Source organism: Megalops cyprinoides, chromosome 24 (assembly GCF_013368585.1).
Source record: "Megalops cyprinoides isolate fMegCyp1 chromosome 24, fMegCyp1.pri, whole genome shotgun sequence".
NCBI lineage: Eukaryota > Metazoa > Chordata > Actinopteri > Elopiformes > Megalopidae > Megalops > Megalops cyprinoides.
Window position 1 is genome coordinate 3,732,900 of NC_050606.1, and position 26,837 is coordinate 3,759,736.

General features: G+C 47.8%; 1 protein-coding gene across 2 annotated transcripts; it reads left to right on the top strand.

The window, feature by feature from the left end:
* Positions 1 to 642: 642 nt before the first annotated feature.
* LOC118770871 (high affinity cAMP-specific 3',5'-cyclic phosphodiesterase 7A-like) lies at positions 643 to 26,574 on the top strand. Of its 2 annotated transcripts, none has more exons than XM_036518630.1 (13): positions 643 to 1,615; positions 18,241 to 18,301; positions 18,855 to 18,938; positions 21,511 to 21,662; positions 21,807 to 21,870; positions 22,349 to 22,444; positions 23,036 to 23,136; positions 23,687 to 23,818; positions 24,043 to 24,134; positions 24,274 to 24,418; positions 24,545 to 24,641; positions 24,853 to 24,933; positions 25,295 to 26,574. In XM_036518630.1, the coding sequence occupies exons 1-13, from the start codon at positions 1,478 to 1,480 to the stop codon at positions 25,504 to 25,506; spliced, it is 1,455 nt and encodes a 484-aa protein (XP_036374523.1). In that variant the 5' UTR covers positions 643 to 1,477; the 3' UTR covers positions 25,507 to 26,574. The 2 variants fall into 2 exon arrangements, with proteins under 2 accessions (XP_036374523.1, XP_036374524.1); XM_036518631.1 differs by lacking the exon at positions 643 to 1,615 and adding an exon at positions 15,094 to 15,373.
* Positions 26,575 to 26,837: the final 263 nt, after the last annotated feature.

Sequence of the window (26,837 nt, forward strand, 5' to 3'; positions counted from 1 at the left end):
TTACCATCCATGGAAAATCACAGTAGGCTACTGGTCTTGCCTAGGCAACGCCTAAGCAATTCCTACAGAACACTGTTTCTGTTTCTTTACTGAGGTGTGATTTTATCACATCAGAAGGAGAAATGTCCTCTTCTGTTTCAACTCCACTTGTACGACAATACCAGTATCATTTCTGAAAAGATTCTCTTGTTTCCAATAAAAGCCATAAGGCAAAACCCGTATTTTAACACACATACAGGGCTCCTACAGACTGCACCTTATAAAACAGAAGAAATGTATTCCATGTAACACAAACTATCACCTGTGTGACTCAGCTCTGAGCACAGGTAAAAACATCCACTCAGCAAGAACTAAACAGCTCTTGTAATACAATTAATTAGCACCATCATAGATGCACAACTGCAAAGGGCTAACGCTGTCGTGGCAGACCCACAACACTCGATAACTGCTTAAACAGTCCCGGAGTGGGTCCCCTTATTTCGGCTAGCCAATAGAATACGTTTTAACATACACGGAGTAGCGCACGATCCAATCAAAGAGAGCGCAACATGCACAGGCAAGCAACTATTGGACCGTACTAAAAACAAGCGCCTCACAGCTGCTCCGAGAGCTCCATCTCCTGCCGGAGCTTATGTTTCGGAAGAGATACAGGAGCAGTGATAGAAAAGAGACGTATCTTGGTGGGTTGCCCTCTGCCTTCGCTCCCCTCTTTAATTTTTGTTATATTTTCAGTTGGTTGCCAATAAATGTTTGCAGCGGCGCAGCGATTTCTCGGCTGCCGTTTATCCCCGGGCCACTTTCCGTTTGAATTACAGCGCTTGCTTTGAGAGATTCTGAATTACGGCTGCGATCCAATCCTGCAATGAGAGAAACGGACTGAATAAATGTTTATCCCTTTTCTGGTACCGCTGCTACTGCGTGCACACGGGGTGGAAACCAGCGATGCAGTGTAATGGCAAGTCGCGTTCTGTCGCTTTTTTCCTAGAAGACTTTTAAATGTATTTTTAAGATATTTTTTTAAACGACGGCACCGTTTATCGTTTTGATTTCTGCTCCTACCGTGGCGTTTTGTCACAATGAGGCATGTGTGAGTGGTTTAAAAAAAATGAGGAAGCACATTGTTACAGAGATACCCAGAAAGACACAGGCCTCGTCGTTTGCAGGCCTTGATTTGGGTTAAAAAGGGGGCAAAGAGGACAACGGAGGCAGTGAGATAAAAAAAAAAAAAACTAAAATAAAATGGGATAAAAACGAGGAACGCAAGGAGAGAACACAATTTTCATTACTCACCGTGGCTCGTGCACGTTCGAAGTCTTTCCGAACAAGCAGCACTTTTTGTTTCATACATAAAACTGATTGTTTTTTAATTAATTTGTCCCTTTTCATGGGTGCATACAATCTTACGTTTGTTTTTTAAAACTTTTTTTTTTTTTTGTATTTTATTGAAATTTGTTCTGGACCCAGCTCTGACTGTTCAATGGAAGTATGTTATCAGCTGCCGGTTTTACCCCTGGACAGGCAGGTTCCCAAACATGTTCTTAGCCGGCGGGGAGCCATCAGTTTCAGCTCCAGCTCGTCTCTCTTCAGGGGATCAGACCCCAGAAAGCTGTCGCAGGTAAAGTATAACGAGTGTGAGTTCACCGGGTCAGCCTTTTAAAAGCCGTAACACTGAATACGCAGGCCTGCATGAGTCTTTTTCCCCTGTTGTAGGTCCACTACTTGTTCGTTTGTAGATTTACTGTAGATGATTGTTCTCGGCTAAATTTTGTACACATATATTACACACATTACATATATTAGGCTACACATCTGCAACGTTTCTTAGAGGTATGTAATAGAAATACGTTTCGCCAGATACCTTTCTTTTTCTAATATAAGGTTAAAAGGTGAAAATGACAGGACGTAGTACTCAGGCTCTGGCTTTAAAGTGCCGCAGAGTTTAGCAAGCTGGTTTCTCATGCCCGGATTGAATGCAAGTTGCTCTCCAGAAAGCGGTCCGTCCTCAGTGCCGATAGACCACGCTTGCATTCAACCTGATGCAATTGTAATGCATTCTGGAGTTGAGGTGAATCGTTCATTGTGAAGGGTTTTTTTTTGGCGTATTCTGTATAGTGTTTGCTTTTAGTGTAATGTGTTCAAATGCATCGTTTGAAGAGGTAACATTAAACTTCTCACGCGGCCTTGCTTTGCAGGTTAATTTGGAACATGATTAATGTTCCATCCATACCCGATTCATCGGTCCGTTCGTCCAATCAGTCGTTTAGTGCCAGATAGCCCTGGTAATTTTGTCGTATAATTAACACGCATCTTGTGCCCAACGTTAAATACTCAGTACCGATGTCAGAGTCATGGAACGGTGTTACCAAAATGTTTGTTCAGTCACAGAAGCAATACATTTAGTTGCCAAAATGCATCATTTCATACATTGTAGCTTTGTTTTTGAAGGAATTGCACGCACGTTGTACTTATTGTCAACTAAGTTTCACTGTTACCTCCTGTAATTACGAAAAACATTGAATTGTTTTAGGACATGACATTGGCTGAGAGTCGCGACACAAAGGGAGCTGAAAGTGACTTTCGCTCATTTGTGGTTGACGTCACATGTAATTTGACAGTGAAATACGGTCAGGCGCGTTTTGCTGAAGGTCCACCGAACCTACCCTGAAGTCCTCCCGGGGGCTCCGACTCCGTTTGCGAGTCACGTGGCACCGGACACCGGCGGCAGACGGTTTATGTGCCGTTTCTGCGCGCCCGTCAGCCCCTGTTTGCGCGCACACCGCGGAGGGTGCGCGAACGGTCGGGGTTTACTCCGAAGCGAACCCGTGACGACATGGTGTCAGGGAGTTGCTGTTGCGGTTCTTTTGATGGCAGCGGCGGTGTTGGCTCCTTTCAGGATGGCTGGGCTTGAAGGTAATGCGTTTACAAAAAGGGCCTTTAACCGAATGCGCTCCCAGAATGTTAATGAGCGCGGTGTGAGAGGCACGTACAAAGCACGCTTTCACAGATGGCATTAGCTGACCTCCGGATCACCTCTCTGGATGTAGGTCACTCAGTTCCGAAACTGTGGTCCTGATTTGTGACTGTCCAAGAGGTGGGGACTGTGAGGTGCGTGTGAAAAGCAGAGGTGACCTCACATTTAATCACTTACTACATGCTCCTTTGTTTGGCAGATGGGTGCCTAGGCAGACAAGCATCACCACCCCAGGCGTCTGGTGCAGAAGGCCAAAATAATATTATTAATGTGACTTTGATAAGGGGCAGGTGGGTTGGTTAACATAAATGTTCCTTGAGTTGTGTTTCTCAAAAGTAATCCTCCGGACAGTGTCAGTTTTTCCAGGTGTGGTCAGCACAGAATCTGACAGAGGGAGCTGAAAAAAGCAAAAAACAAAACAAAAGATTCAGGCAGTTTGATACCAGCAGCGTATTGAGTGCTGAAACCAACTGTAAGGCTTTAGAAAGAAAATGCACTGCCAGAATTTTTCTCTCTGCATTCACACAAGGTCTAGGAGCAAGCATTCTAAGCCACTGAGCAATCTGAATCGGGCTTGATTGATGAATTGGTTCGTTCTCATGCTTTGATACAGCGCTGTTGCGCAGTGCATTGTGGGTAGGCACTGCCAGGGTGGCAGGTGCTTTGTTACAGTGTACTGGGAAAGCAGGCCGCCAGTCACACTGAGCCTGTACGGAGTCCATTTATTCGGTCATTTTCAGTTGTCCTTGAGGCCTCTCTCCGTCTGAAAGGAAGTGTAGCGTTAAGGTGAGTATCAGACAGCAGTGAGCCACATCAATGAGTATGGCGTATGGCGTATGTCGTACGTCATTTGTTTTGAAATGGATGATCCCTGACCAGCCTTACTTCCTTTCGCGCCCTCTGCGTTGCCACACTGTGGCCCTTGTTGTGCGGTGATGCCGTGCTGAGTAAGCTCAGGTCCTTTTCCAGCAAGCCGACTCGCCAGGCCTCCGCGCCTGAATCACCTTCCTCACACGCACATGCCTCGCACGTCTCCGTCAGGGCGGAGTGTGTCACAGCGCACGTTCTCCGGACCGCATGTCAGGTGCACCTGCCGGCAAAATGCCAGTTGAGGTTGTTTTTTTTTTTTTGCTCTGTGGCTGAGGAGCTGGGCTCGTACCCAGACCGTTACAGGCAGGCTTCCATAATGGGGCACTGGTGTTGTGGCCTCCAGCGGTGCATTCTGCCTGAATTGCTCTGGCAGTTGTGCGGCAGTATACGAGCCCGGGCGCTGTAACGCCCTCCCTGCTCCAGCTTACGCATCTCCTGCATGTGTTCGGTTTCTCTGAATTGTGCTAGTAACACCGCTTATCTGATTAGCATGTTGACCTCCGGGTTTGGCAGATGGGGATCTGGTGTTGAAGCGCATTCCACTCCTGTTAACCAGTATCAGTTTACTGACTAAACGGGGCTGTAGTTGAATTTCAAAGTTTTTTTTATTCATTTATTTATTTTTTAAAAAACCCAAATTTCAAACCAATAAAGACTGGGCCTGAGGGCAAATGCACGTGTCTGTTCAGAAAGTTGGTCCCCAGACCCAGTGATGACCGGTTATTTCAGTAAGTTGCCAGATTCTTCGCGTACCGTCTCTCTGCAGGAGGCAGCATCTGCAGTGACCTCTTTTATCCCGACAGTCGTAAATCAGAGGCCCCCCTCAGCGCTTCTCCTGTCGATGGCTGGGCCGCGCTGTAACTGTGAGCCGCGCCGGGGGACCCACACTGCGCTGTTTTTACAGGAAAGAGGAAGTGAAAAGAAAGGGTAGCCAGTGACGTCAAAGGGTGGGAGGGGCTAGCGGTGCTGAGCAGAGGAGATCTGTCAGGGACGGGACCTGCTGACGCGTTTCAGCAATGCGATGGATGGACAGACGTGTGGAGACCAGACGGACACATGGGCCCGTGGAACTTGAGCGCATATTCAAATCCTGTAGTTTACCCCAGTGCTGCTCTGAAAAAGGGCACCTGTCTGACCAATGCTGTGTGTCTGAGTGACCAATGACAGAGGGCTGCTGGGTGATGGGTTTGCCCAGTTTTCTTAATTTTGGTGGGAAAATGGAGGGATGGGTCTTGGGCCCTTCGCGTGTCAGTGATGCTGTGTGGTGGAGCCCAATGCAGGCGGCTTGCTGCCCATTCCGATGCTGTAGCTCTCTGCTTTGCAGTTCCGAGAACGCCGAAATGCTGGGACAGGAGACCCTGAATGACACTCAGGCCGGGTCCATTAAGTGAAGCCCTTAAATCGGTCACTAATCTGCTGGGGAAAGCTGCTGGCTGAGCGTTTAAGCTGATCGGAGATGGAGGTAAACCGCGCATCATAAAGGAAATGGCACTTTCCCCCAGAGTGCACTTTGGCCAGAAGGCCAGGGCTCAATGAGGCGTCTTGCTGTTAAACGAAACGCAGGTTTTGTGTGCTTGTCTCCTAAATGTCAGAGTAACGTGCAGGCACAACGCAGTAAACGTCTTCATAACCACATCCTCATAATCGTTCCATGTTTCTGAATGTTCTTGTGGTGCAACATGTTCTGGTTATGTCTGGGATTTAGAAGGATTTTGACCGTTTAGGGGTTAAAATATTACTTTGGTTTTACCCTTTTGTGTCAAGCTCAGACAAATTAAGATTTTTATGTTTGTGGAAAATATTATACGTTAATATAAATTTGGTTGTTAAAAGTAAGTTGCGAGCTTGAAGCCTGTTTTTGTCATTTATGATGTTGGAAAAGAACATTGCGTTTTTGTATAGATGTCCTGAGTGCCGGTTTATACCATCTGCAAACATTGGAGTCTTTGTGTTGCTTGGTTAAAACCATAATTCAGTGTGAATTTTCTGCTTATAAATATCAGTCATGCATATACCAATGTAGGACATACAGATTTACTTAATGTAAACAGTTACACCCGGACTGGAAACATCTTTGTTTTCTGTTTCTACTCGGTAATCATGAATGTATCATCAGATGGCTGTTGGTCACATGTTGGGCAAGTTTTTCTGTTCGGAAAGTACTGTTTTTCTGTTAACATGAAAAACCCCACATATAGAAATGATTGGACTGGTATTACTCTTTGTCTGTGGGCTACATTCAACTAACTTCTGTACCTATATTGAATAGAATTAGTGAAGCAGACACAAACTCATTCCCAGTGCATAAATTGTGGGTGTTGTTTCCCATCTTAATTGGTTCTTAAATTTGTTGATGTAATGGATTGGATGCCTTGACCGTTTGACAAACGGGTCACAGGGATGTCTGGCAAGTTATTGTGTCACCTGGAGCTCACACAGGTCTTTGTGGTCTCTGTGATGATGGGGAGGTTGTGTGCGTGTGCGTGTGCATGTGCTTGTGTGTGCGTGTGTGTGCGTGTAGGCAGGAGAGAGTTGCGTGTCACTGTGCATTGATTCTCTGTTCCGGACCAGTGCTGTATAACCAGGCTTCACAAAACCATTGACCCACCGGCTCCCCAAACAAGACCCCAGAGTTTCTTTCCTCCTCTCACCCGTGGTATGTGTGTCAGCCAGTCTCTCCTTTTTGTTTCTCCTGCATGGAAAACCGGGCTTAATGGGAACTGAACACATTTCAACAAGACTGTGTCAATGTGCATGTCCCCCCCCAACTCACACACACTCCCTCTCTTGTTCCTCGGTATTTTTCTCGTGACGCATTGTTATAGAAGACTAGCTGTACGCACTTTGCAGTTTCCTCCGATAAATTTTATTGTGGTGTCATGTCACGATAAGCTGGGAATTCAGACAAGTGTTTCCCAAGCCCGGTCCTGCAGGCACTCGGGGAATGCTGATTTAAATATAGCGACATCAAATAAAGATCACTATTCAATTAACGGCCCTGTCAGAGCAAATTCGTCAGGAGCTTAGCTGGAATGAACACCAGCATATGCTACAGATCGGGATGGGCAAATGCTGATTTAGACCCTGATGGAGAGTGGGTCAGTAGGGTGATGCTAAAAAGCAGGATCCAGAACCAGAAGGTTGTTGGATTGCTTCCCAGGGGGGGTACAGCTGTTGTACCCTTTAGCAAGGTATTTAACCCAGATTGCCTCAGGAAATACCTGGCTGTATAAACGGGTAACATCTGCGAAATACAAGCTGTGAGTGAGCGAGCGAGTGAGTGAAAAATGTATTAAATGTGCAGTCTTTATCGATGTTGGTGGTGAGCAGTAACAGAGTGTGTAATGCACATGGGAGTGTGTGCTGCTGAGGTCAAAGGTCGCCGGTCTCCCTTCAGGGGGTTCTCTGAAAGGCCCTTCATCCCTCTCTGTGCCGCTGTTTTATTTCAGATCGAAGGTGCTTTATTAGCGTGACGTGCTGTAGAACAGTGTTGCCAAAGTAGATGTGACAGATAAGAACAAACAAACAGCTATTCATGCAGCTAAACGCGATCAAAATAGAAGGAAGGGCTGCACTGTAAAACAAGTGAAGAGATGCTGATCGCTGAATGCTATGAATCTATGAACTACCTTTTCTCCTTTTGTGGTCTCTCTCCCATTCTCTCTTTGTTTCCTTGTGCCCTCCTGCCTCACTCTGTCACCTGCTGTCCCTCTCTGTCCCTCTCTCTCTGTCCCTCTCTCTCTCTCTGTCTCTCTGTCCCCCTCTCTCTCTCTCTCTCTCTTTCTCTCTGTGCCCTTCTATCTCTCCCTCTCCTTTCTCTTTTTTCTGTCCCTTTCACTTTCTCTCTGTTGGGGATTACAGTTGCACCACTGTTTGTAAAAGGTCTGCAAGATAAAGAAGTTAAAGCTCATGAAGTCAACGCATTTCCAGAGTTTTTTTTTTTTCTCTCTTTTACTGTAATAGCTTTGCGCAATTCTGTGCCACTCCTCAAGGTTCATACACATACCAAAAATGGACTTGCAGTGTGTGTTTTATGGTCTACATAAAAGTATCAGTTCAGGAATTTTTTTCTGACGCCATCCTGTGCACTTCAGTGCCACGGATCACCTTTGCAAGTTGGACTCTTCGTTTCGGACTCGCCCCGTGTCACGCCTCGGGGGTTAGGAATGTGGCAGAGCCTGCTCCACAGAGGCACCGCACTGGCAACCCTGTGCCTGCTTCAGTACTCTGTGGACAGTGATGCCAGCTCGATACTCCGATAGCGGCTGGCAATTAACCTGGCACCCTGTTAATTCCATTAGTACATTAAATCAACGACATCGTCTGAACGCTGCATATGTTATAAACCTTTTCTATCGATGACGGACTTTGGCATCTTGATATTTAATTTTACTGCTCGTGCGATATGATTGATGTAAGATTTGGTACAGAGTGCGCACGGCAAGTCCACTCCGGTGAAGTCCTTTAACTTGCTAACGCAGAGGAAGGTCAGTGATGAAGCAGCCATCTTGGAACACTGGCCCTCCTCAGCTCAGCTTTACTGTAATGAGGGATGTTTCATGCATGTTTGCCTGGTTCTCCTAAGTGAATCACTCTGCAGTTTTCCTCAGGAGGGGATTTTTCGTTTCTTTTTTCCCCTGCCCCCCCCACCCCACACCACCCCCCCAGTTATCTGCATCTAGAGTCTGACAGCTGCCCTGTTAGTTAAGGAGGCTGTTTGCTGTTTAGAGGGGCTCAACGAGTGTTTATCTTCACGGGCGTGATAAGGCGCGTGCTCTGATGCGGCGTGAAGTGGGCGGGGCCTCGTTTAACCCCACAGTTCCAGAGTGCACAAACCATGGCTATCGCTGTGCTTTGCACGCAAAAACAACTAGCTGTAAACGCATAATAAAATTGCACCGTGAATATATTTCTTTTAAAAAAAAATCAGAGTTATAGTACAATATACCCCTTAATGTAACATGCACATATGCTGTTATTATCTGTGAAAAATATGCAGATCTATTAAAAACTGCTCTGTAAAGGTGTTCTGCTGAGGTTTAGACATTAAGATGCTGGAATCTTGCCATGTTAAATTTTTTTTTCTCCTTCATGATGAAACGTTGTAATAAGTTTACAGTGGGATTAAGGCAATGCTTTTAGAAGTCCAAAACTACAGGGCTCTTGGTCAGGGGGGAAAAAAAAGTTTAGCAACCACTGAGCTGCTTAATATGGGTGTGGTAGTAGGCTACAGGATCTGTTTGACATCACAAATTTGCGTTTAATTGCAGTTATCATTCGAAAACGTTTATATCCACCAGGTCTTTAATTGGCAGTAAAAGGCAGCCAGCGTCAGCTCACAAGTGGCAGGTATTTTATTGGCGTCTGGCAGACAGCAGCGAGGTACTTATCTGGGTCTGATAATTACGCAAGCCACCACTTCACAGCCGCTCAGCCCCCACCGCCCCATCAAAGTTACAGCCCGTCTGAAGAGCTTCATCGGCTTCTGGAGCCTGAAATTAGCGGTGGAGCAGATGTGCGGTCGTTTGAGAGCGCTCGGGGCCTGCAGGGTGTGTGTGGACAGCGCGTTGCGGACTGTGGGCGCAGCGCGGGTTTGTTACGGCGGGAACACGGGTTTGTTACCACGGGTATGGAGGCTGGCTCGGGCCTGCCGTGGCCTCTCGCAGGGGGTCCGCCCCGCGCCCCTATAACCGGGGCCAGCAGGAATGCGGGGGCGCCTCGTCCCCGCGCCTTCTCGGCACGGTGCTATAATTCGTGGGGAAGCTCTGAATTTGGGAAGCAGCACCGAACAGTATTACATTAATCCCTCCGCGTTTAGGAGGGAGGCGTGTGCTGGGGGGGGGGACTTGCTGTGCTTTTGCGGCTGGAGTCCGCTGGCAGCCCCCTCGGCTCGTCCGCTCGGACCTCCGCTCAGCCGCCCATAATAAGATTTACCCACTATAATACACAGCATCCTGCATACTAAAAACGATATATATAGATACAATGGGAAAGCATCATAGTCATATTATATATATGTACATTATACATATAATGTGTGTGTGTGTGTGTGTGTGTGTATGTTTATTATATCATAACATAGTATATGTCTGATCATTTTTTTGTCAATGACTGACACATTGGACCTTTTCTCGAGTACAATAGTTTATTACCATTTAGATGACCCAACATTCTGTGTTACAGTTTTTTAAATTAGCATTTTTCTGTCATATCATGTTTGTTCTGTTCATATTTAATCAGGAGTCTGAATAAACATAGTCTGGATTAGCGAGTTGGCAAGTCGGAGGTGTTTTGAAAAGTGACTTCCTGGGCTTTTAAAGCAAAAAACTTTGACCCCAGAGTGAGACTCGCACGCTGTTTACATGCCTTGTTTAAGAAGTTTACTTTGGGAGCAGTGTGGCTGAGTGACGTTTTGGCCGCAGGGCTGCTCTCAGAGGTAATAGCATGGACGAAGTTCCAGAGCTCAGGTCAGATCTGCAGGAAAGGTCTGGCTTATTTCTTCTTCAGAAAAAGGGAAGCCGTAACATGTACAGGTTTATTCTCACGTCTCTCATCAGTAACTCTAACAGTCACACACTGGAGCTGTGTTATGACATCGATGGAAAAAGTGCAGATGTGGATTAAGGTAAAGTTGTGCAGAAATTGCCCACGGGACAGGTCAGGGTGTAAGCAGGTTGGACTTGCTACATTTTCACAGGAGTTGCAACTCATGAAAATGGTCAAGGTTGGTGTTGCATGCTGGTACAAAACTCATCTCTAAGTGTTCAGTTTTCCTTCTTCCCTGCATCCCTCCGTCGTGATGTTTTGTTTCGGCCTGTCACGACATCGTTTTACAGGTGGCATTTCGGGAGTGAACTTGCAGCCTGTATTCATTGCAAAGCTGAAACTATTCAGTTTCCTGCCACAGCTTTTGAAACAAGTTTAACGTCCTGGAGGGACAGGAGCAGCAGATTCGAGCTCTTGGACAGTGTCCCACATTGTGGAGGGGAAGGTGGGTAACTTCTCCCTCCAGTTGTGATGCCCGTTAACAGGAAGAGAAACCACGCTGGTGGCTTCCCCCTGTACGCACCTGACACACAGGTTTGCTCCCTGTGGTTTTAACTGACCTCCTGGTCTGAAAAGCTCAGGCTGATTAAGGCCAGGGTTTTTTTTTTTCCTCTCTTTTTTCCTGTTGAGTGACAGCTCTGCTGGGAACTTGGCACTTGGGACGCTGTATGACTCCGTTTTGCATCTGATTTGAATTTGCCACATCATGGCTGTTGACCGCCATTTTAGTGCTTACGGCTTTCACGTACTCATAAGACCCCACAGCAATATTGAAGGGGTATGTCTGCAAGGAGCCGCAATGCTTTAAAAAAAAAAAAAAGTTTACTGTGGGGGAAAATGTTTTTAAGGAAATATCAATGTATTTCTTCGCTAAATGCTTATGCAAAGGTTGCTGTCATTTCTCTCTCTTTAACACGTGTAAGTCTGAGCGACCGTAGCAGTACATTATAGTCCCTACTTGTTGTTTTGCCTCTATACCAGTTGAACTCAGCTGGCGAGTGCAGGCATAGGCCCGGGCTTGCCCTGTCCTTCCTCTGCACAGCCTGCGTTTCACCGCGCTGCAGCCCGGGCTTGCCCTGTCCTTCCTCCGCACAGCCTGCGTTTCACCGCGCGCTGCAGCCCGGGCTTGCCCTGTCCTTCCTCTGCACAGCCTGCGTTCCACCGCGCGCTGCAGCATTAGCAGACACAGAGGCGTGTGCGCTTGGCTCCGCGCTTCAGCGCAGAGCGTTCCTGACAGCTCCCGGCTCCGGGCGGAACGGGCCGGGATCAGCCTCGCTTTGAAGCCAGGCCCCGAGAGGCGGCGTTAGCGGGGGGGAAGCGGAGCGGGAGCGGGGGCTGGGGGAGAAAGCGCGTCTCAGAGACATGCCGGTGCACGCTGAAGGATTGGCGCTGGGGTGGGGGGGTGGGGTAGCTGGTGATGACGCAGGAAACCAGAACCACGCCTTCTGAGTCGGTTTGGGGGGAGGGGGGGGTGCTGGAGTGTTGGAGACCCGCCTGCGGTGCAGTAAGCTGTTCAGACCTGCAGCTGGAGCGGCCCGCCCACTGGCATTGCTTTGCATTACATTAGATGCATTTAGCAGACGCTCTTTTCCAGAGCGGCTTCCATCGCAGTAGAACATAAGCGTACCCATCCGATTTAAATGAGCGACAGTGTCAGACCAGGCTCACAACACTCCCAGACCAGTGAGTGTGAGCACGACACTATTCAAGCCCTACCACAACCACGAGTTAATCTGTGCACTCTGACAACAGCCAAGTATACTACGATACAACAGGTCCTAGAATGCAAATTCATAATGCGTCATAACATTACACATAACATTGCTTCCCTTGTGATCTAACATCCACCTCTCATTTGCATTCTGCACCCATTTGCATGACTGCTGATGCTCATGGTCGCTGAACCATGGCAATGGGGAAGAACGAAGCTTCACGGCCCCCACTATGAACAGGGCTGGCGTGTGCTGCCAGTAACTGGCTCGTGTGAACCAATCAAAAAACTCCTCACTCGCTCGTATCGGAGCAGTGTGACTGGTTCAGATGGGTGAGTCGCTGGTAGTGGAGTGGCATCTTCTTCCGTTTTTGATCTAATGAGACATTACGGTACATTACATTGTGTCATTTAGCAGACGCCCTTAACCAGAGTGACTTCCAAATCAGTGCATCACAATGTAGAGAAATTACTCTCCCATCACTAGTCTAGGTCACTGTGTGAGGATCATCGGTCAGTCTGACCCACAGCTCATTGGCGGAAAACGTCCTGTCTTGGGCTGGTTCCTGACGGACTGCTAGTCTGGCCTTCTACTCCTCATCCGGGGTCCAATTGTCCTTCCCCTGATCTGAAAAGCACCATAGTTTTGGACGCTCTGAAGTCTTGGATTGGGCTGGCTTCCCTTATGCGGCCCTGTTCTCAGTCAGCGTGAGAGCACGGCTAGCTCAGCCTTAGCGGCAGCGTTACCCCGCCCCCGTCCCCGGACGACAGCGATGCACTCACGCTCCACTTACTGTTGAATTGACCCCCGGGGGGAGTTCTGGGGGCCCGTAGGAATCCCCCTGAAAGCCACATGACCCATGAGGGTGGACGAGCGGCCGTGTGAGCCATGAAGCCTCCCGGGGGGGGCAGCGGAGAGGAGCACACGCATGCCAAAGGGGCGGCAGTGTAGCATGGCGGTAAGGAGCAAGACACGTGACTGAAAGGTTGTCGGTTCGACTCCCGACTGGGGCACTGCTGTTGTACCCTTGGGTAAGGTACTTAACTCACAACTATAGTAGGTAACATGTGACATTGTAATCTATGTTTCTAGTGCTAGCGTAAAGCAAGACACTGGTAGCTTCATGCTCATAGAGGGTGAGGGCTGCATGTGGAAGAAGGCTCCTCTGGCTTCAGTACATCTCCAATCCCAGGAGAGCAGCAGTAACGCCAGCCTCTGCTCCGGCCTCTGCTCCCTCTCCCCCAGTGGCCTGCTTGTTTATTCGGTTTGGCATTTCAGGATTTTTTTTACAGGAATTTAATCTGTGCTTGTGTGCGTTGTTCACCACTGGCTCTGATAACCAGAAAACCAGATAACCTGCAGCTGGGTAAGTGGGGAGTTGGCTGTAATTGGACCGATTAAGAGAGGGTAATTGGGTAATTGGGTTGGCGCAGAAAAAGGGAGCGCCTTCCCCTGCCTGAAAAAAAAAAAAAAAAAAAATTGTTTATGTTCCCCATGGTAATGTGGGAGAGCTGAGGCCTGTTTGCTGCCTGTCCTTATGGCTTTCCGTAGGCCGTGGCTGCAGGCTCCCAGATTCAACACTTAAAGCCGTGCGTTCCATAATGGCTGGCTCGTTCGATCACTCGCTGTCGTCTGTGTGGAGACTCCGTCCCACCTACTGCTGCTGTGAATAGGAGCGTCTGCCAAATGCCAATAATGTAATATGATGTCATATAGTGTAATGAATATTCCATAGGAGTTGTTCCGACTTGGTTTTGAGTGTTTGAGGTTTTGAGGGCTCACCAGCCCGGAGGCTGGCACGGTCCCCTCTGATGGGCAGCAGTCTGCTTGCACATGTTCAGGTGTGTCCATATTTGCATGTGTTTTGTTTGTTTGCCGAGTTGTAGATCTGAGAGATGTGTCATTTTATTATCGCAGAGTCGCATCGCTCAATGCAAATGGCAGCAGTAACATGACACCCTTACCTCTGACATCACCCACTGCTGTGTTCACACACACAGACACATGCGGTATGTCAGCTTCTGTTGGTTATGATTGACTGCCTGAATACATACACAGCCTTCATTAATAACGAATGAGCACCGGAGCAGAAATGAGAGTGACACCGGCTCCTCTTCCTTTGAGACACATCTGTATGCCGACAGCACTACGCTGAACAGGGCCGAGCGGTTGTATTGCAGTACCTACATAATTGACATTCTTGTCAATTAGCAGACGCTCTTAACCAGAGTGACTTACATAGGTAACAGTTCTTACATGTTATCTGTTTATAGAGCTGGGTGTGTGCTGAGGCAGTTGTAGGCTAAGTACCTTGCCCCAGGGTACAACAGCAGCGCCCCCGTGGGGAATTGAACCGGCAAGAATTGCCTCGGTAAATATTCAGCTGTAAAAATGGATTGCGCTGTAAAAAGCTGTAACTGATGCGAGTCGCTCTGGATAAGAGTGTCTGCTAATTGTCGATAATGTAATAACGTAATGAGATGGGGTGGACCGGGGTGTCCCACCATCCCCCCCCGTCCCTGCCAGGTGCAGCGCCACGTGGGCTGTGAGCAGCGCTGCTGTCTGTAAACACCGTGGCGTGTTTACACTAAAACACTGATACGGCACAGAGAGCTCCAGCGTCGCCCTCTCCTAATCCTCCCAACATTACCCCTGGGCCTCTGCAGAAAACCGGGTGGGGAGGATGTGAGATGCTATCTCCCAGGCCTGCCTGGAGGGCCCCGCTCGTCTCTGTCAGTCTGTGAGGGACGCGGCGCGGCGACGGCCGATAACCAGCAGCCAACCGCCAAGCCACCCCCGGCGGCTGGCTTCCCTCATCAGGGCTTCCGGAACATTCGCGAGGATGCCATTGGCCGACGGAGCTGAAGAGCACAGCGTGTATTGGGCCCAGGGCTGGAATGAAAATGACAGTGGGCATCGACCTGCTGCCAGCAGAGAACCCCAGAGAGAGGTCTGAGTGGAAGCCGGGGGGGTTTATTTGTTCGTTCGACCCCCTGCTTCTGTCGTGGGGCACCCTGTCCTCAATGTTTCACTGCCCTAAGCCGCTGTGGGAAGATTTGCAGAGAGACAATTTCGTGTTGGTACAGCCAAACTAATGCTATCAAAAATGTGCGTTTAGTGGCTAAAAAGATTTACCAAAATGCCTCCCAAATAGCCTAAATTGAATAAATAATCCAGGCTAATCAGTTTTTGGACGAATACTGATTCAGTCCGATCCCCTGGCCAGCCGGAGAGCTTTGAAATGGATCCTAATTAGAGCAGGTGCAGCCTGGAGGTGAGTTGTTTTTTTTTTTTTTTTTTTTTTTTTTTTTGGTTGGGGGGGGGGGCAAAGGAACACAGTTGTACAAACCCAGTCCCCCTCCCACCCAACCCCATATTAACCCCAAACCTGCCCCTATGTTTTCTCGGAACGATTCCTGTTATGTAACTGGATGTTTGTGTAGTACATGTAACTATGTAACAACATGTTACATAGTTACATGTACATGTAACTATGTATGTTGATTATGTAACAAGTTTGCGTAACGCCGTTGTAAGACACTGTGTAGCGGGAGAGCTGCTTCCTTATGGCATATATACTCCTGTCACTTGTCAACAAGTGCGATGTTAGCTATTAGCTAATAATGTGAAGGAACTACACAGCCTACGATGAGACACTTTGATTAAAATAAATATGTAAAATATAGATTATTATAAATGTCGCTGCTGACTTTATGGGACTTATTTCCGTGATGCTGTTTTTCATCACCCCCCCGCCGTGCAAATCTAAAATAAAAAAAAAATACGCGGGCAAAGCTTTACTCAGAATGTAAGAGCAGGGAAAACCCTAGATGTAAGACTACGTCCTGCTGTTTTTTTTTTTTTTTTTTTATTTTCAAATGGAATTATCAACTTCATCATCCTTCAGCCTCACCACTCTCTCTTTTTGAGTGAGGCCAGGAACTGAATAAAACGGTGTTGGTCGATCGTAACCGTTGGCTAAATCGTCAGCAAACTGAGGGCCTCTCCTGTAGCAGCATACAAGTTAGCATTATTCATTAGAGAGGTTTAAGTGAAAAAGACACTTTTTTTGTATCATACCTGAATTGTCACCTTCATCATCCTTTGGTGTCACCATTCTCTCTTCCTCCTCAGCACACGGGTGGTGACAAAAGTCAGTACTATCTGGGCGGGTGGGGGGGGGGGGGGGGGGACTTGATTCAGAACATCTCACACATCCAGCGCTTATTAATTTCTCAACAGAGCTTTGAATCGCCGGATTCGGGATGACATGAGTAGTTTTGTGGTGCGTTTTGAGGTAATTATAATCTTTGACAGCGTCCATTCAGTCTAGAGTGCTGCAGACATCCCATATATATACGGTACAACTTGTTTAATTTTAATTATAAGTGCTTCATTTGAGCGTCTTCCAAATGTTGAGGCCAGTCTGTGTAGGATTCCTACCGGAGTGTTAAATTTCCACTTTAAAGCTTTTCTCCTGCAGGAGAGCCAGCCTGTGGCTGACCCTGGGCTTTGCTTTTTGTTTGATCTGTTGTGTGTGCGTTAGAGGTGATGTGAGAAGGGCATTGGATTGGCGAATCGATTCAGCCGATTGATGTCACAGGGCGAGCCTGGCTGTACGCGGGGGGGGCGCCCCGGCCGGTGTGTGCCTGGATTGGAGCCAGGGCTGGCAGTAAGAGGCAGCGGGTGTGGAGGGGGCAGGGTATGGCATGCCGCTCGTAATGGCGTGGTGTGACGGGGGATGCTGTTTGACTGTGTGGGGCTTTAAAAAAAAGTCAGTGTGGAGCAAACTGTTTCACAGATCTGCATCACTGTAACCGCTGCAGGAAAACCATGCGCAGATAACGAGGTACAAACACAAATACAAGCTTTCTCAGAAAGGCCTTTCACTAATGGCTTACGCTCTGGGGTCTGAGTAGGTTATAAATAAAGTGAGTCCTTCCTTTATTCTGCTGAGAAAGTGGCAGATACTGTTTTAGTTCTGTAAGACTCGACTTCCGACAGTGAGTTCAGTGCTTTAGTGCACTGTGTGAACAGTGACAGATGAAGTTTTCTCCAGAAAGAAAGATATTGTTTAAAGTTGTTAGTTTGCTCAGTGAATGACGTGTGAATGAAGTGTTGTTCAGGTTATTTTTTTGTACAGATTTTCACCTGGGGATTCCTCAGTGGATTCTGCCCTGGCACAGATAGTTTATCTGTGGTTCTGAATTCAGTGAAAGTCTATAGATGAATGCTGGGTGATTTAAACAATTCCTCTTTCCGAGAATCCTCACGCAGATGCGCTGTATTTTCAGCCGCCCGCTGTAAGTGTTACCAACCCTCGATGCCATAGCTAATGTGCTATGCACAACCACGCTTTAAATTGATTGGTCAAAAGAGAGGCTGTCTGAGTAATGTTCTCCAGAAATGCCCCCCCCCCCCCCACTCACCAGCTGTTCCATTTACATCCATTCAAGATGAACTGAAGCTTTTAATTGTTTCACTTTTAATTATCTTTTCTTTGTGATACGTTCCCTTGAGGGAGCCAAGCAAGTTATGCAAGCAAATGTAGCCAGTGCATGTCTCATGGGTTTTATACAGTTTGTCATGTTCTCACTGTGAACTCATTTTCAGAATGCTTTTATGTGGGAGCCTTTTACCGGCTTTTTACCGGCTTTTTGTGCCAGTTCACACTTCTGAACATCATAGGCAATTTGCTCTGGACTTTAGAAAAAAAGGAAAAAAGAACAATCATTATTCTGGTCCTTTTGTCTCTGAATATAAATTTTGAGTGAAGCCAGAAACTGAATAAAACTGTGTTGGTAGTTTATAAACACCAGATGGATCATCAGAAAACTGAAGCCCGCTTCTTCAGCAACGTGCAAGTTAGCGTTATTCATTAGAGAGATTTAAGTTAAAAACAAATGTGCTGATTCTTTTGAGAGGATCAGATTAAAATACATATTTTTCTGTGGAGTGTAATACTGTGATCTTTACCCCTCTCCTCTCTAAAGCAGAGTGCTTCAGTTCTTACTGTCGATCCAGCTTTTTGAGCCGAAGTCCTTCTGAGCTGACGAGCACATTCTAACGGTTATTCTGTTAAGCAGCTTCGGCCTCTTCCCCTACTGTTTGTTTTAACCCTTCTGGTCTTCTCTTTCGCAGAGACGAGGGGCGATCTCCTATGACAGCTCTGACCAGACGGCCCTCTACATTCGCATGCTCGGTACGTGGCGACAAAAACCCTCCCGCTGTTACCGTTGACAACGATACTGCTTTTAGAACAGTGGTATTTTGGCTAGCAAGGAGGGCTGCCAAGCCGACCGGTGCAAAAGTCGAGGCGGTAGTCACATTTGCATTAACAGTGATCTGCCACTAGAGGGAGAGTTGAATGGTGCTTGTTAACTTCCTCTCTTCAATAATCTTGGGGTCTGTAGCTCTCACTGCGGTGTTACTGTTACCACTCTGAGGTCAAAGTGCTCCATTCAAAAGGTGAAGTCTGTCTATCGATGATAGGTAGCCCTTTAAAATACCCAAAGTGAAGAACACCTTTAATCATCTACTGAATACTGCTGGTCTGTTGAGTTTGTTCTCTACTGCCACAGATCTGAATATTGGCAATGACTCCGAGCACAATGTTGCAATCACGTCTGATCCCAGATCAGTGCTCTCACCCTCTGCCATCGCTGTGCTGAATGATTAATGCTCCCATTGCAAAAATCTTGAGGACTTTGTTCTTCCGTTGTCGTCGTTCTTGTGGGTTTTTTTTGCTCTAGGAGATGTGAGAATCAGAAGCCGGTTGGGGTTTGAACCAGAGCGCCGCTCGCCTCCCTACCCGTGCGTGGATTTCCGAATTTTGCACTGTGAGTATGAACTCCGCCACGGTGCTCCGAGCCTGCTGTCCTGGCGCACTGTCAGGCCCTCTTTACCGCGACTCACACCTGACTCGCCTGTCCTCGGGGACAATTGAAGGTTAACAGAAGTATTCACAATCAGACTTTTCCCCTACCTCGGTGACAGCTGCTGGATTTAAAACAGCATAAATTGCATCACTGTTTTTGTTTGCTGAGCCAACTCCCTCGGTCATGCTGGCCAGTTTGTGTGGCTTGCAAGTTTATATATTATCCATTTAGACGGCAGGATGATGATCAGGCTCAGACCCCCCCCCCCCCCCCCCCCCCCCCCCCCCCCACCCCCCCCCCCCCCACACACACACACACACACACACACACACACAGATACAGAGATACAGAGATACAGAGACACACAGACACAGACACAGACAGACACACACACACACACACACACACACACACACACACACACACACACACACAGACACACCACACTGCCCCTGTGTCAAAACTGTGCCCAGTGCCTCAAAGACCGGACACACGGTGGTGACTGCCATCTGAAATTTAGCTGCTCATCCAAGAAACTGAAACTGTGAGGGGAAAAATGCATTTTGTGTCATTGTGGATGTGTAGGACATCACCTGATTGTTTTTTTTCGTGTTATGTTTTTTTTCTTTGCGGTCCCTCTTATTGACTTAAAGGTCCTCCACACCCTGCGTTTATACAGCTGAGTATTTACCTGGGCGGCTGGGGCCGAGCACCTTGCTCAGGTGCAGAGAGCGCCGGGGGCTCTGAGGAAGTGCTGATGTGGATCAGACAGGTGTGCAGGAGCTCAGACACCGGCGGGCGGGGGGGGTTGGCGGGGCAGATGGAGCTGGGAAAGGAGCCTGGGACGTGTGTCCCGCAGATGTGCTGGAGTCTTCAGCAGCCGTTCCTGTTTACAGATTCCATGAGACTGTTGACCGGATACGGCCGATTTTACGCACCGTTGGCCCTGATCATCTTGCTTGGAAGTTTCATCGCCGTGTCATTCGGGCAGTTTGTGCCTTAAGAACATGAGAATTTTAATGAGCAGGCCATTTAACCCAGCTAAGCTCATCATTCTGCCTGTGGTCTGGAGTGTGTGCTGCTGTGGCAGGCCTGGTCTTACACTGCCCTGCGAATCCTAGTGAATTATCACATGCATGAAAAGCCCTGAATGAAAAATAGCTGTGTCACATGTTGCGCTCGGTGTCATGCAGTTGAGAACTGAAAATTCCCCCAATCGTGAACCCAGATTCCCACGTTTGGGAGCTCATTGCTGTAAATCAGAGGAGGACAGGTGAGGAGTGGGGAAAGTTGTGCGGTGTGCAGTGCTCCCACCACATTCAAACCTAAACCACCTCAAATCATGACCAGCTATGTTTTATAAGGACGGGGTGGTTCAATGTTTGATTTGAATCCTGGGGGGAAGCATTTTGACCTCCGCCCCCACAAGGTGTAAGCAGGTCTGCTCAGAGCCCCCCTGCACCTCTTGCAGCCACAGAGAACTTTCTAGAAGACTGAGTAGCAGTATCAGGATCGGTCGGGGATGAGGCAGTCAGCCGTGGTGTTCGCTGACGCAGCGGGACTTTGGTCTATGTGCCCCAGGCCAAAGAGGGGTGGTGCTGAGTCAGCAGGGCACTGGGTACCCCTCCCCCTCCCCCAGACAACCCCACAGCATGAAGCACAACCCAGAGCGGAGGCGATGGGAACAGACCCAAATCCTCTCTGCTACAAGGTCCATTCAGACCGTCTGCCTGCTGGATTTCTGCCCTAATTTGCTTTGTACTTGTGCTTTTTTTTCCCACCCTGTCAGTATACACACATGGATCATCTGGTTTCTTTTTTGTTGTCGTTGTTTTTAAGAATTCACTCGCTGCATGTCACAGACACTCTCACAAAAACCACCCAACAGCCTTGTCTCAAAATACATCTGGCAGCAGGTCTTATCTGAGAGCATTCTGGGAACATGATGTGAACAGGCAGTTCATCTTATCTTGACTTCCCATTTTGACCGTATGTGAGATAATAATCAAGCTTTATTTTTATGCCGTTCCCTCTTACAGTAAAAAACAAAGCAGGAATAGCCACAAATATGGAAATTAGCAAAAAAGTAGAAGTACTTGCTTGTGTTTGTTCCACTTATGGTCTGAATCAGCTGATTTCCCTAATTAGTTCCCCTTCTGGCTGAAGAGTTGTTGGGAAATCTGAGTGACTGGAACACTGGGAGTACTTCTGCTTTAGGACTTTTCCAGCTCTGATAATGAGCCAGCCATGGATCTGGCTCTACAGTGGCAAAGGGGTACAATGGGCCAGCCTGGTTCCAGCTCTACAGTGGAAAAGGGGGTCTAATGAGCCAGTCTGCTTCCAGCTCTACAGTGGGAAAGGGGTGTAATGAGCCAGCCTGGTTCAAGCTCTACAGTGGAAAAATGGGTATAATGTCCCAGCCTGGGTACAGCTTTGTGGTGGAAAAGGATTACAATAAGCCAGCCTGGAAAAGGGCTGTTACTGTTTGCAGCAGTGAGCTGACCCAGTCTCTCTTGTGCCGATGTGTCTGCAGCCCGGCCCGATTCCTCGGGGTCCACATCCACCCGGAACATCCGCAGACTACTGAGTTTCCAGAGGTACCTCCACTCATCCCCCCTCTACAGGGGCGTCCCGGCCCAGAACCCCCTCCACATTCTGGACGATGACTACACCGGCCAGGCAAAGGTACGCGTTCATCGATCGTTCCGTTGGCTCCATGTAGAATAACAGCGAGGTAGAAAATGTAAGACCTATATTAAAATTAAGATCTTGCATGCTGTTTGATTTTGTTTTCATTGACTTAAGTCTTTACATTCTTTCCTCTTGCAGTGCATGCTGGAAAAGGTTGGCAGCTGGAAGTTTGATATATTTCTGTTTGACAGATTAACCAATGGTAAGTGTTTTTTTTTTTTAAGATTATTTTTTTAAGTAACTCCTGTCCAGAGGAATGTTGTAAGACTGGTATTGTTTACTTGTTTCTTCAGTTCCACCCTGTGGATAGTGTTTATTGCCTGGTCACTAAACACTGTTTCTGAGATAATAAAGGTTTTTTTAACACCCAAAAAAAAAAACATTCGTCATCTTGCACCTTCTTTATTACTCCTGCATTACACAAATTAATGTATTATACAAATGAATTCTACGTTTTGCTCTGGCAGGATTCATATGTCTAATGCAGAGTTTGTGATGCAGAGTGATATCGCCCCCTAGTGCCTGTACTGGGTCATTGAGTGAATGTTTGCGCTGGGAGTGCAGGCTGGGTAGCTGATGTGTGGGGGGGTGTAAACTGCTCTGAAGGGTGCAGTGTGTTTGCTGAACGTGTCCCCCTTTTTGTGTGTGTGTGGGTTTTTTTTTTTTTTTTTTTTTTAAAGGAAACAGTCTGATCACCCTCACCTTCCATCTGATTAACCATTATGGACTGATCCAGCTCTTCCAGTTAGACATGGTGAAACTTCGCAGATTCCTAGGTAACTTTTTTTTTAATTTAATAAAGATTCTCATGCTTGTGGTGGAATGTTTTTTTTTTTTTTTTTTTTTTTTTTTTTTTTAAACAACTGCATGTTGTAGGAGTGTAGGATTCTTAAATGACTAGTTTGTGTAGTAGAACCTAGGATGGTGCAACTGTAACTATTGAGTTGTATTTAACATGCAAATCCACTGAGGTCTTTTTAAATATGAGGTATGTTTTATATTACATTTATGTCAGATCTCAGTGTAATACGTCATGCACCTGTATTTATTTCAACACCCTTTCCCTCTAGATAGTGTCCAAAAGTCTCCCAAGTGTGTCAGCTAAGGCTCTGTCCTACAGCTCGGACCTGGGTTCGAATGGCCATTCCAAAGTTAGGAGTGAAAATGGGGAAAAATGCCCCAAAAAAGGACACGAGCATGTAGTACACAGTGTTGGCATGACAACTTTGCTAAGCAGACACACTCATCCTAGGAAGCCTCTGTTTTACATGTTGTTTGTACCTAATTGTAGTCCCAAGCCCAGTTCTGTCTGTACTCCACCGTGTCGGCGGCCCGGTCCTTCTTCTCACACACTGTTCTCTTGTTAGTCATGGTCCAGGAAGACTACCACAGTCAGAACCCCTACCACAATGCTGTCCACGCTGCGGACGTCACCCAGGCCATGTACTGCTACCTGCAGGAGCCCAAGGTGAGGACGGGGTACGGGCGAGTGGGGCGTGCCCCCTACCTCAACAGCACTTAGGGTTATGCTGATTTTGGGGCTCCCCACAGAAACAACCACAGCATCCCACTGACTCATTGCTGACATTTACCATACAGCTGCCATGTGTTATGCAGAGAAATAGACAGTGTGCTCTTTCTCTCTCTGAGAATCAGCATAGCTTTGTTGCACAATAGTAGATATAAGCAAATATGTGTTTTTTCAGCTAACCTTAACTGTTCAGTCAGTGGGTTTTGGATGGTTTGAAACATGCATGTTTGAAATAGACAACTGTTTTACCTTACATTACACTACGAATAATGTCAAAAAATAAAGCGATATCAGGAAACTTTTTGATATAAAATATTAACAAAGAAGTAACCGGAAGCCTGCATCTGTGTTTGTTTGATGTGGTGCTCAGCCTTGATTATGGATCGGAAGCTTCCGAGCTCACTTTGAGTGGGATTTTTGAATCAACCAATGAAACGCTCACTCCCTGCCCGTGCACTTGGTGCTGATCTGGCTGGGTTTTTTTCAGCTCTCCAAGTCCCTCACTTCCTGCGACATCCTTCTGGGCCTGCTGGCAGCTGCGACACACGACCTGGACCATCCAGGGGTCAACCAGCCTTTCCTCATCAAAACCAACCACTATCTGGCAGCTTTGTACAATGTAAGAGCTCCCCCTGTTGGTCACAGCTGGTACAGCTCCACTCCGTAGTTAGAGCCAGACTCCTATGTATCAGGGCTATCAGCTACATTTCATGTATGCTTAAGCCGGCTCTTTTCCCCCAGCTATGGATGAATATGCGAATTAAAAAGCAGCAGCTTGCCCACCTTTTTCCAGGTGTCTGAGATGGACATTCTGTTTGACCCCAGCGGTTTGTGTCATTGCAGAATACCTCAGTTCTGGAGAACCACCACTGGAGGTCAGCGGTGGGCCTGCTGCGTGAGTCCGGCCTCCTCTCCCACCTGCCAGCAGAGGATAGGTCAGTTCCCAGATCCCAGCCGTCCATCCCATTGGCTGCAGCCAGCAGGGCAGCACAGAGCATTAGAGCTCTCAGTGCTGACGGAACACAGCAGAACATTAGCAGCTCTGTTGTTAAACGCTGCTTTTCCTCTCTCCAGGCTGAACATGGAGAAGCAGCTGGGCTCTCTGATTCTAGCCACGGACATCAGCAGGCAGAACGAGTACCTGTCACAGTTCAGGACCCACCTGAACAAGCAGGACCTCTGCTTGGGAAACGCGGGCCACCGCCACTTTGTTCTCCAGGTGAGAGGGCCGCCCCCTGCCGTCTCAGGGACACCTGGCCGTGGAGACGTGGTGCGCGGTGCTGCGCAGCCAGTCAGCCCCCCCCCCCCAGGCCCTCAGACTGTGTTTCCCCTCCTCCCCCTGCAGATGGCGCTGAAGTGCGCGGACATCTGCAACCCCTGCCGGCCCTGGGACCTGAGCAAGCAGTGGAGTAAGAAGGTCACTGAGGAATTCTTCCACCAAGGTGAGATCTGACACCCACAGCGCCCTCTGCAGGCCTGTGGTTGATCAATTCGAGATTTTTTTTTTCTTCTGGGAGAGCAAGAATGAGGGATTGTGTGTGATTGGTTGGGTAAATGAAGCATGATTAAATCAAATGTTTTTACAAATCTGCTCCTTAGTGGATGTGTGGGTGGCGATCTTTTTTGACTTTTCCCCCCATCTCTCTTTACCAGGGGACGTTGAAAAGAAACTCAGACTTGAAGTCAGCCAGCTGTGTGACAGACAGTCGGACTCTGTTGCAAATATTCAGATTGGTAAGATCACTCTGATCATAATTACGAATCGTATGTGAATGCAAAGGGTCTCACACTCTGTGTGTGTCCGCTGCCTCCCTGGCCTGGGGTGTGCATTGAGTTTTATGCCATAAAACACTCTTTGACTACGGTGGTGTGTGTTTGCAGGTTTAGTGATGGAGGTAGCGTTGGTGCACAGGTGCGGTGAAACAGGTGGTGTGTATCCAAAGGTTTAGTGACAGAGGTGGTGTGTGTCAGCAGATGTAGTGACACAGGTACCATGTGGCCTGGGTTTAGTGACAGAGGTGCCATGTGTACAGGTGTAGTGGCACAGGTGATGTGTGTGCACAGGTGTAGTGACGCAGGTGCTGTGTGTCCGCAGGTTTCATGACGTTCGTGGTGGAGCCCCTGTTTGCGGAGTGGGCCCGGTTCTGCGACACGCGGCTGTCCCACACCATGCTGGACCACCTGGAGCAGAACAGGACCCGGTGGAGGCGGGTTCTGCAGGAGCAGGCCTGCAGTGAGGAGGAACCGGGCCGACACGCGAAGGACGGTGCCCGCAAACCGTTACCTCAGGGAAGCTCAGAGTCGTGACCCCGGCCCCATCAGAGGGCCCGGCGGGGGAGAGGATCAGAGCTGGTCTGAACCGGTCTGACCCGCCACCTCCAGCGCCAAGCGCAACGCCTTTGCCACAGTCGGGACACATGCCTACCCCTTTGCGTAAACCACTGATTTTATTTAATTTATTGTGTTTTAACTTCCTTTTGTCCTCACATAGAGCAATACATAGATACCTCACGTGGCTTTTTGCTGTACTTTGACTTTGGTATGTTTTCTATTTATTTATTATTTTTCCTGCAGTTGTATTTTTTTTTCCATTTTAGTTCTTTTCCTTTTCAGTTTCGCTATAACTGCACAGGCCACCCTTTAGAGAGAGACCAAAAGGGAACAGGGTGTGAGGGTACAGGTGCCATTTTTGTAATGCGTTTTCGTTTCGTTTGAAAGCGATGAAACCCGCAGAGTGGTCAGAGCAGGGGGGCCCCCGCCTGCCTGTGTTTGAAGCATCTGAAACCATTTGCATCTGATGCATTTGAAACCAATCTTCCTTCTTGAGTACAAAAAAAAAATGTGAAGGAGCCCGCTGTTTTTGCTGCCTCTTGAGGACTGTTTACAATGTTTCTGTTTTATGTCGTGTTCCGAATCAAAGGCGTTGCTTCTGCAATTTTGCCTTTAAGCAGAGATGCAAAGTGCCACTGTCATGGGGACTTACGAGGGCCTCATGATGGCCTAATGTTCCAGAACAAAATCATCTGACTGCAGCTCAGATGCACCGAACGCCGTAGAAGATGCCATTGTTGCATTGTGCAACAATGCAGACCGGACTCGCAGCTCCAGAGCCTGACCCGACTGCAGTGCGGAGACTGTCCTCCCGGCTGCGAGGGGGGGGAGTAAAAAAAATCAGCTCAGTCGCCGAAAAACATGAAAATCTCTTTTTACAGATGGCAAAGTATGTAGCCTTTGCTGCCTTTCAGCACTGGAATAACCACTCTTTCACAGAAGGTGCAGCTAACCAGAATGGCCAGAATTTCGCTCAGGGTATTTTGTCAGTTCATCTGCAAGGAGCTAAGAGAGAGAAAAGTTCCTTTAAAGGTAGCGACCCCCCCCCCCCCCCCATCTCCTTCTGAAGGCACAGACATGAACTTTGACTGAAGCCTCCCCTCTGAATATTTTTTTTTTTTTCTTCAACAAGCATATGTTTGAACATGCAACCTGGAAGACTGCAACAGACACCTAAGCTATGCACAAAGCTAAGTGACCAAACCAGTTCTTATTATGGGATACGTCACCTTCACTCAATGCACTGTCCAGCTGCTTTTGGAAGTTGGAATCTTTGCTTTTTGTCAACATTACAAAAAAAAAGTGAA

Bases quoted from the DNA above. Each gene is read 5' to 3' on its own strand.
- LOC118770871 (XM_036518630.1), top strand. From the start codon at position 1,478: ATGGAAGTATGTTATCAGCTGCCGGTTTTACCCCTGGACAGGCAGGTT. The intron at 1,616-18,240 runs GTAAAGTATAAC...TCTCTTTCGCAG, and splicing joins ACCCCAGAAAGCTGTCGCAG to AGACGAGGGGCGATCTCCTA. The intron at 18,302-18,854 runs GTACGTGGCGAC...TTGCTCTAGGAG, and splicing joins CCTCTACATTCGCATGCTCG to ATGTGAGAATCAGAAGCCGG.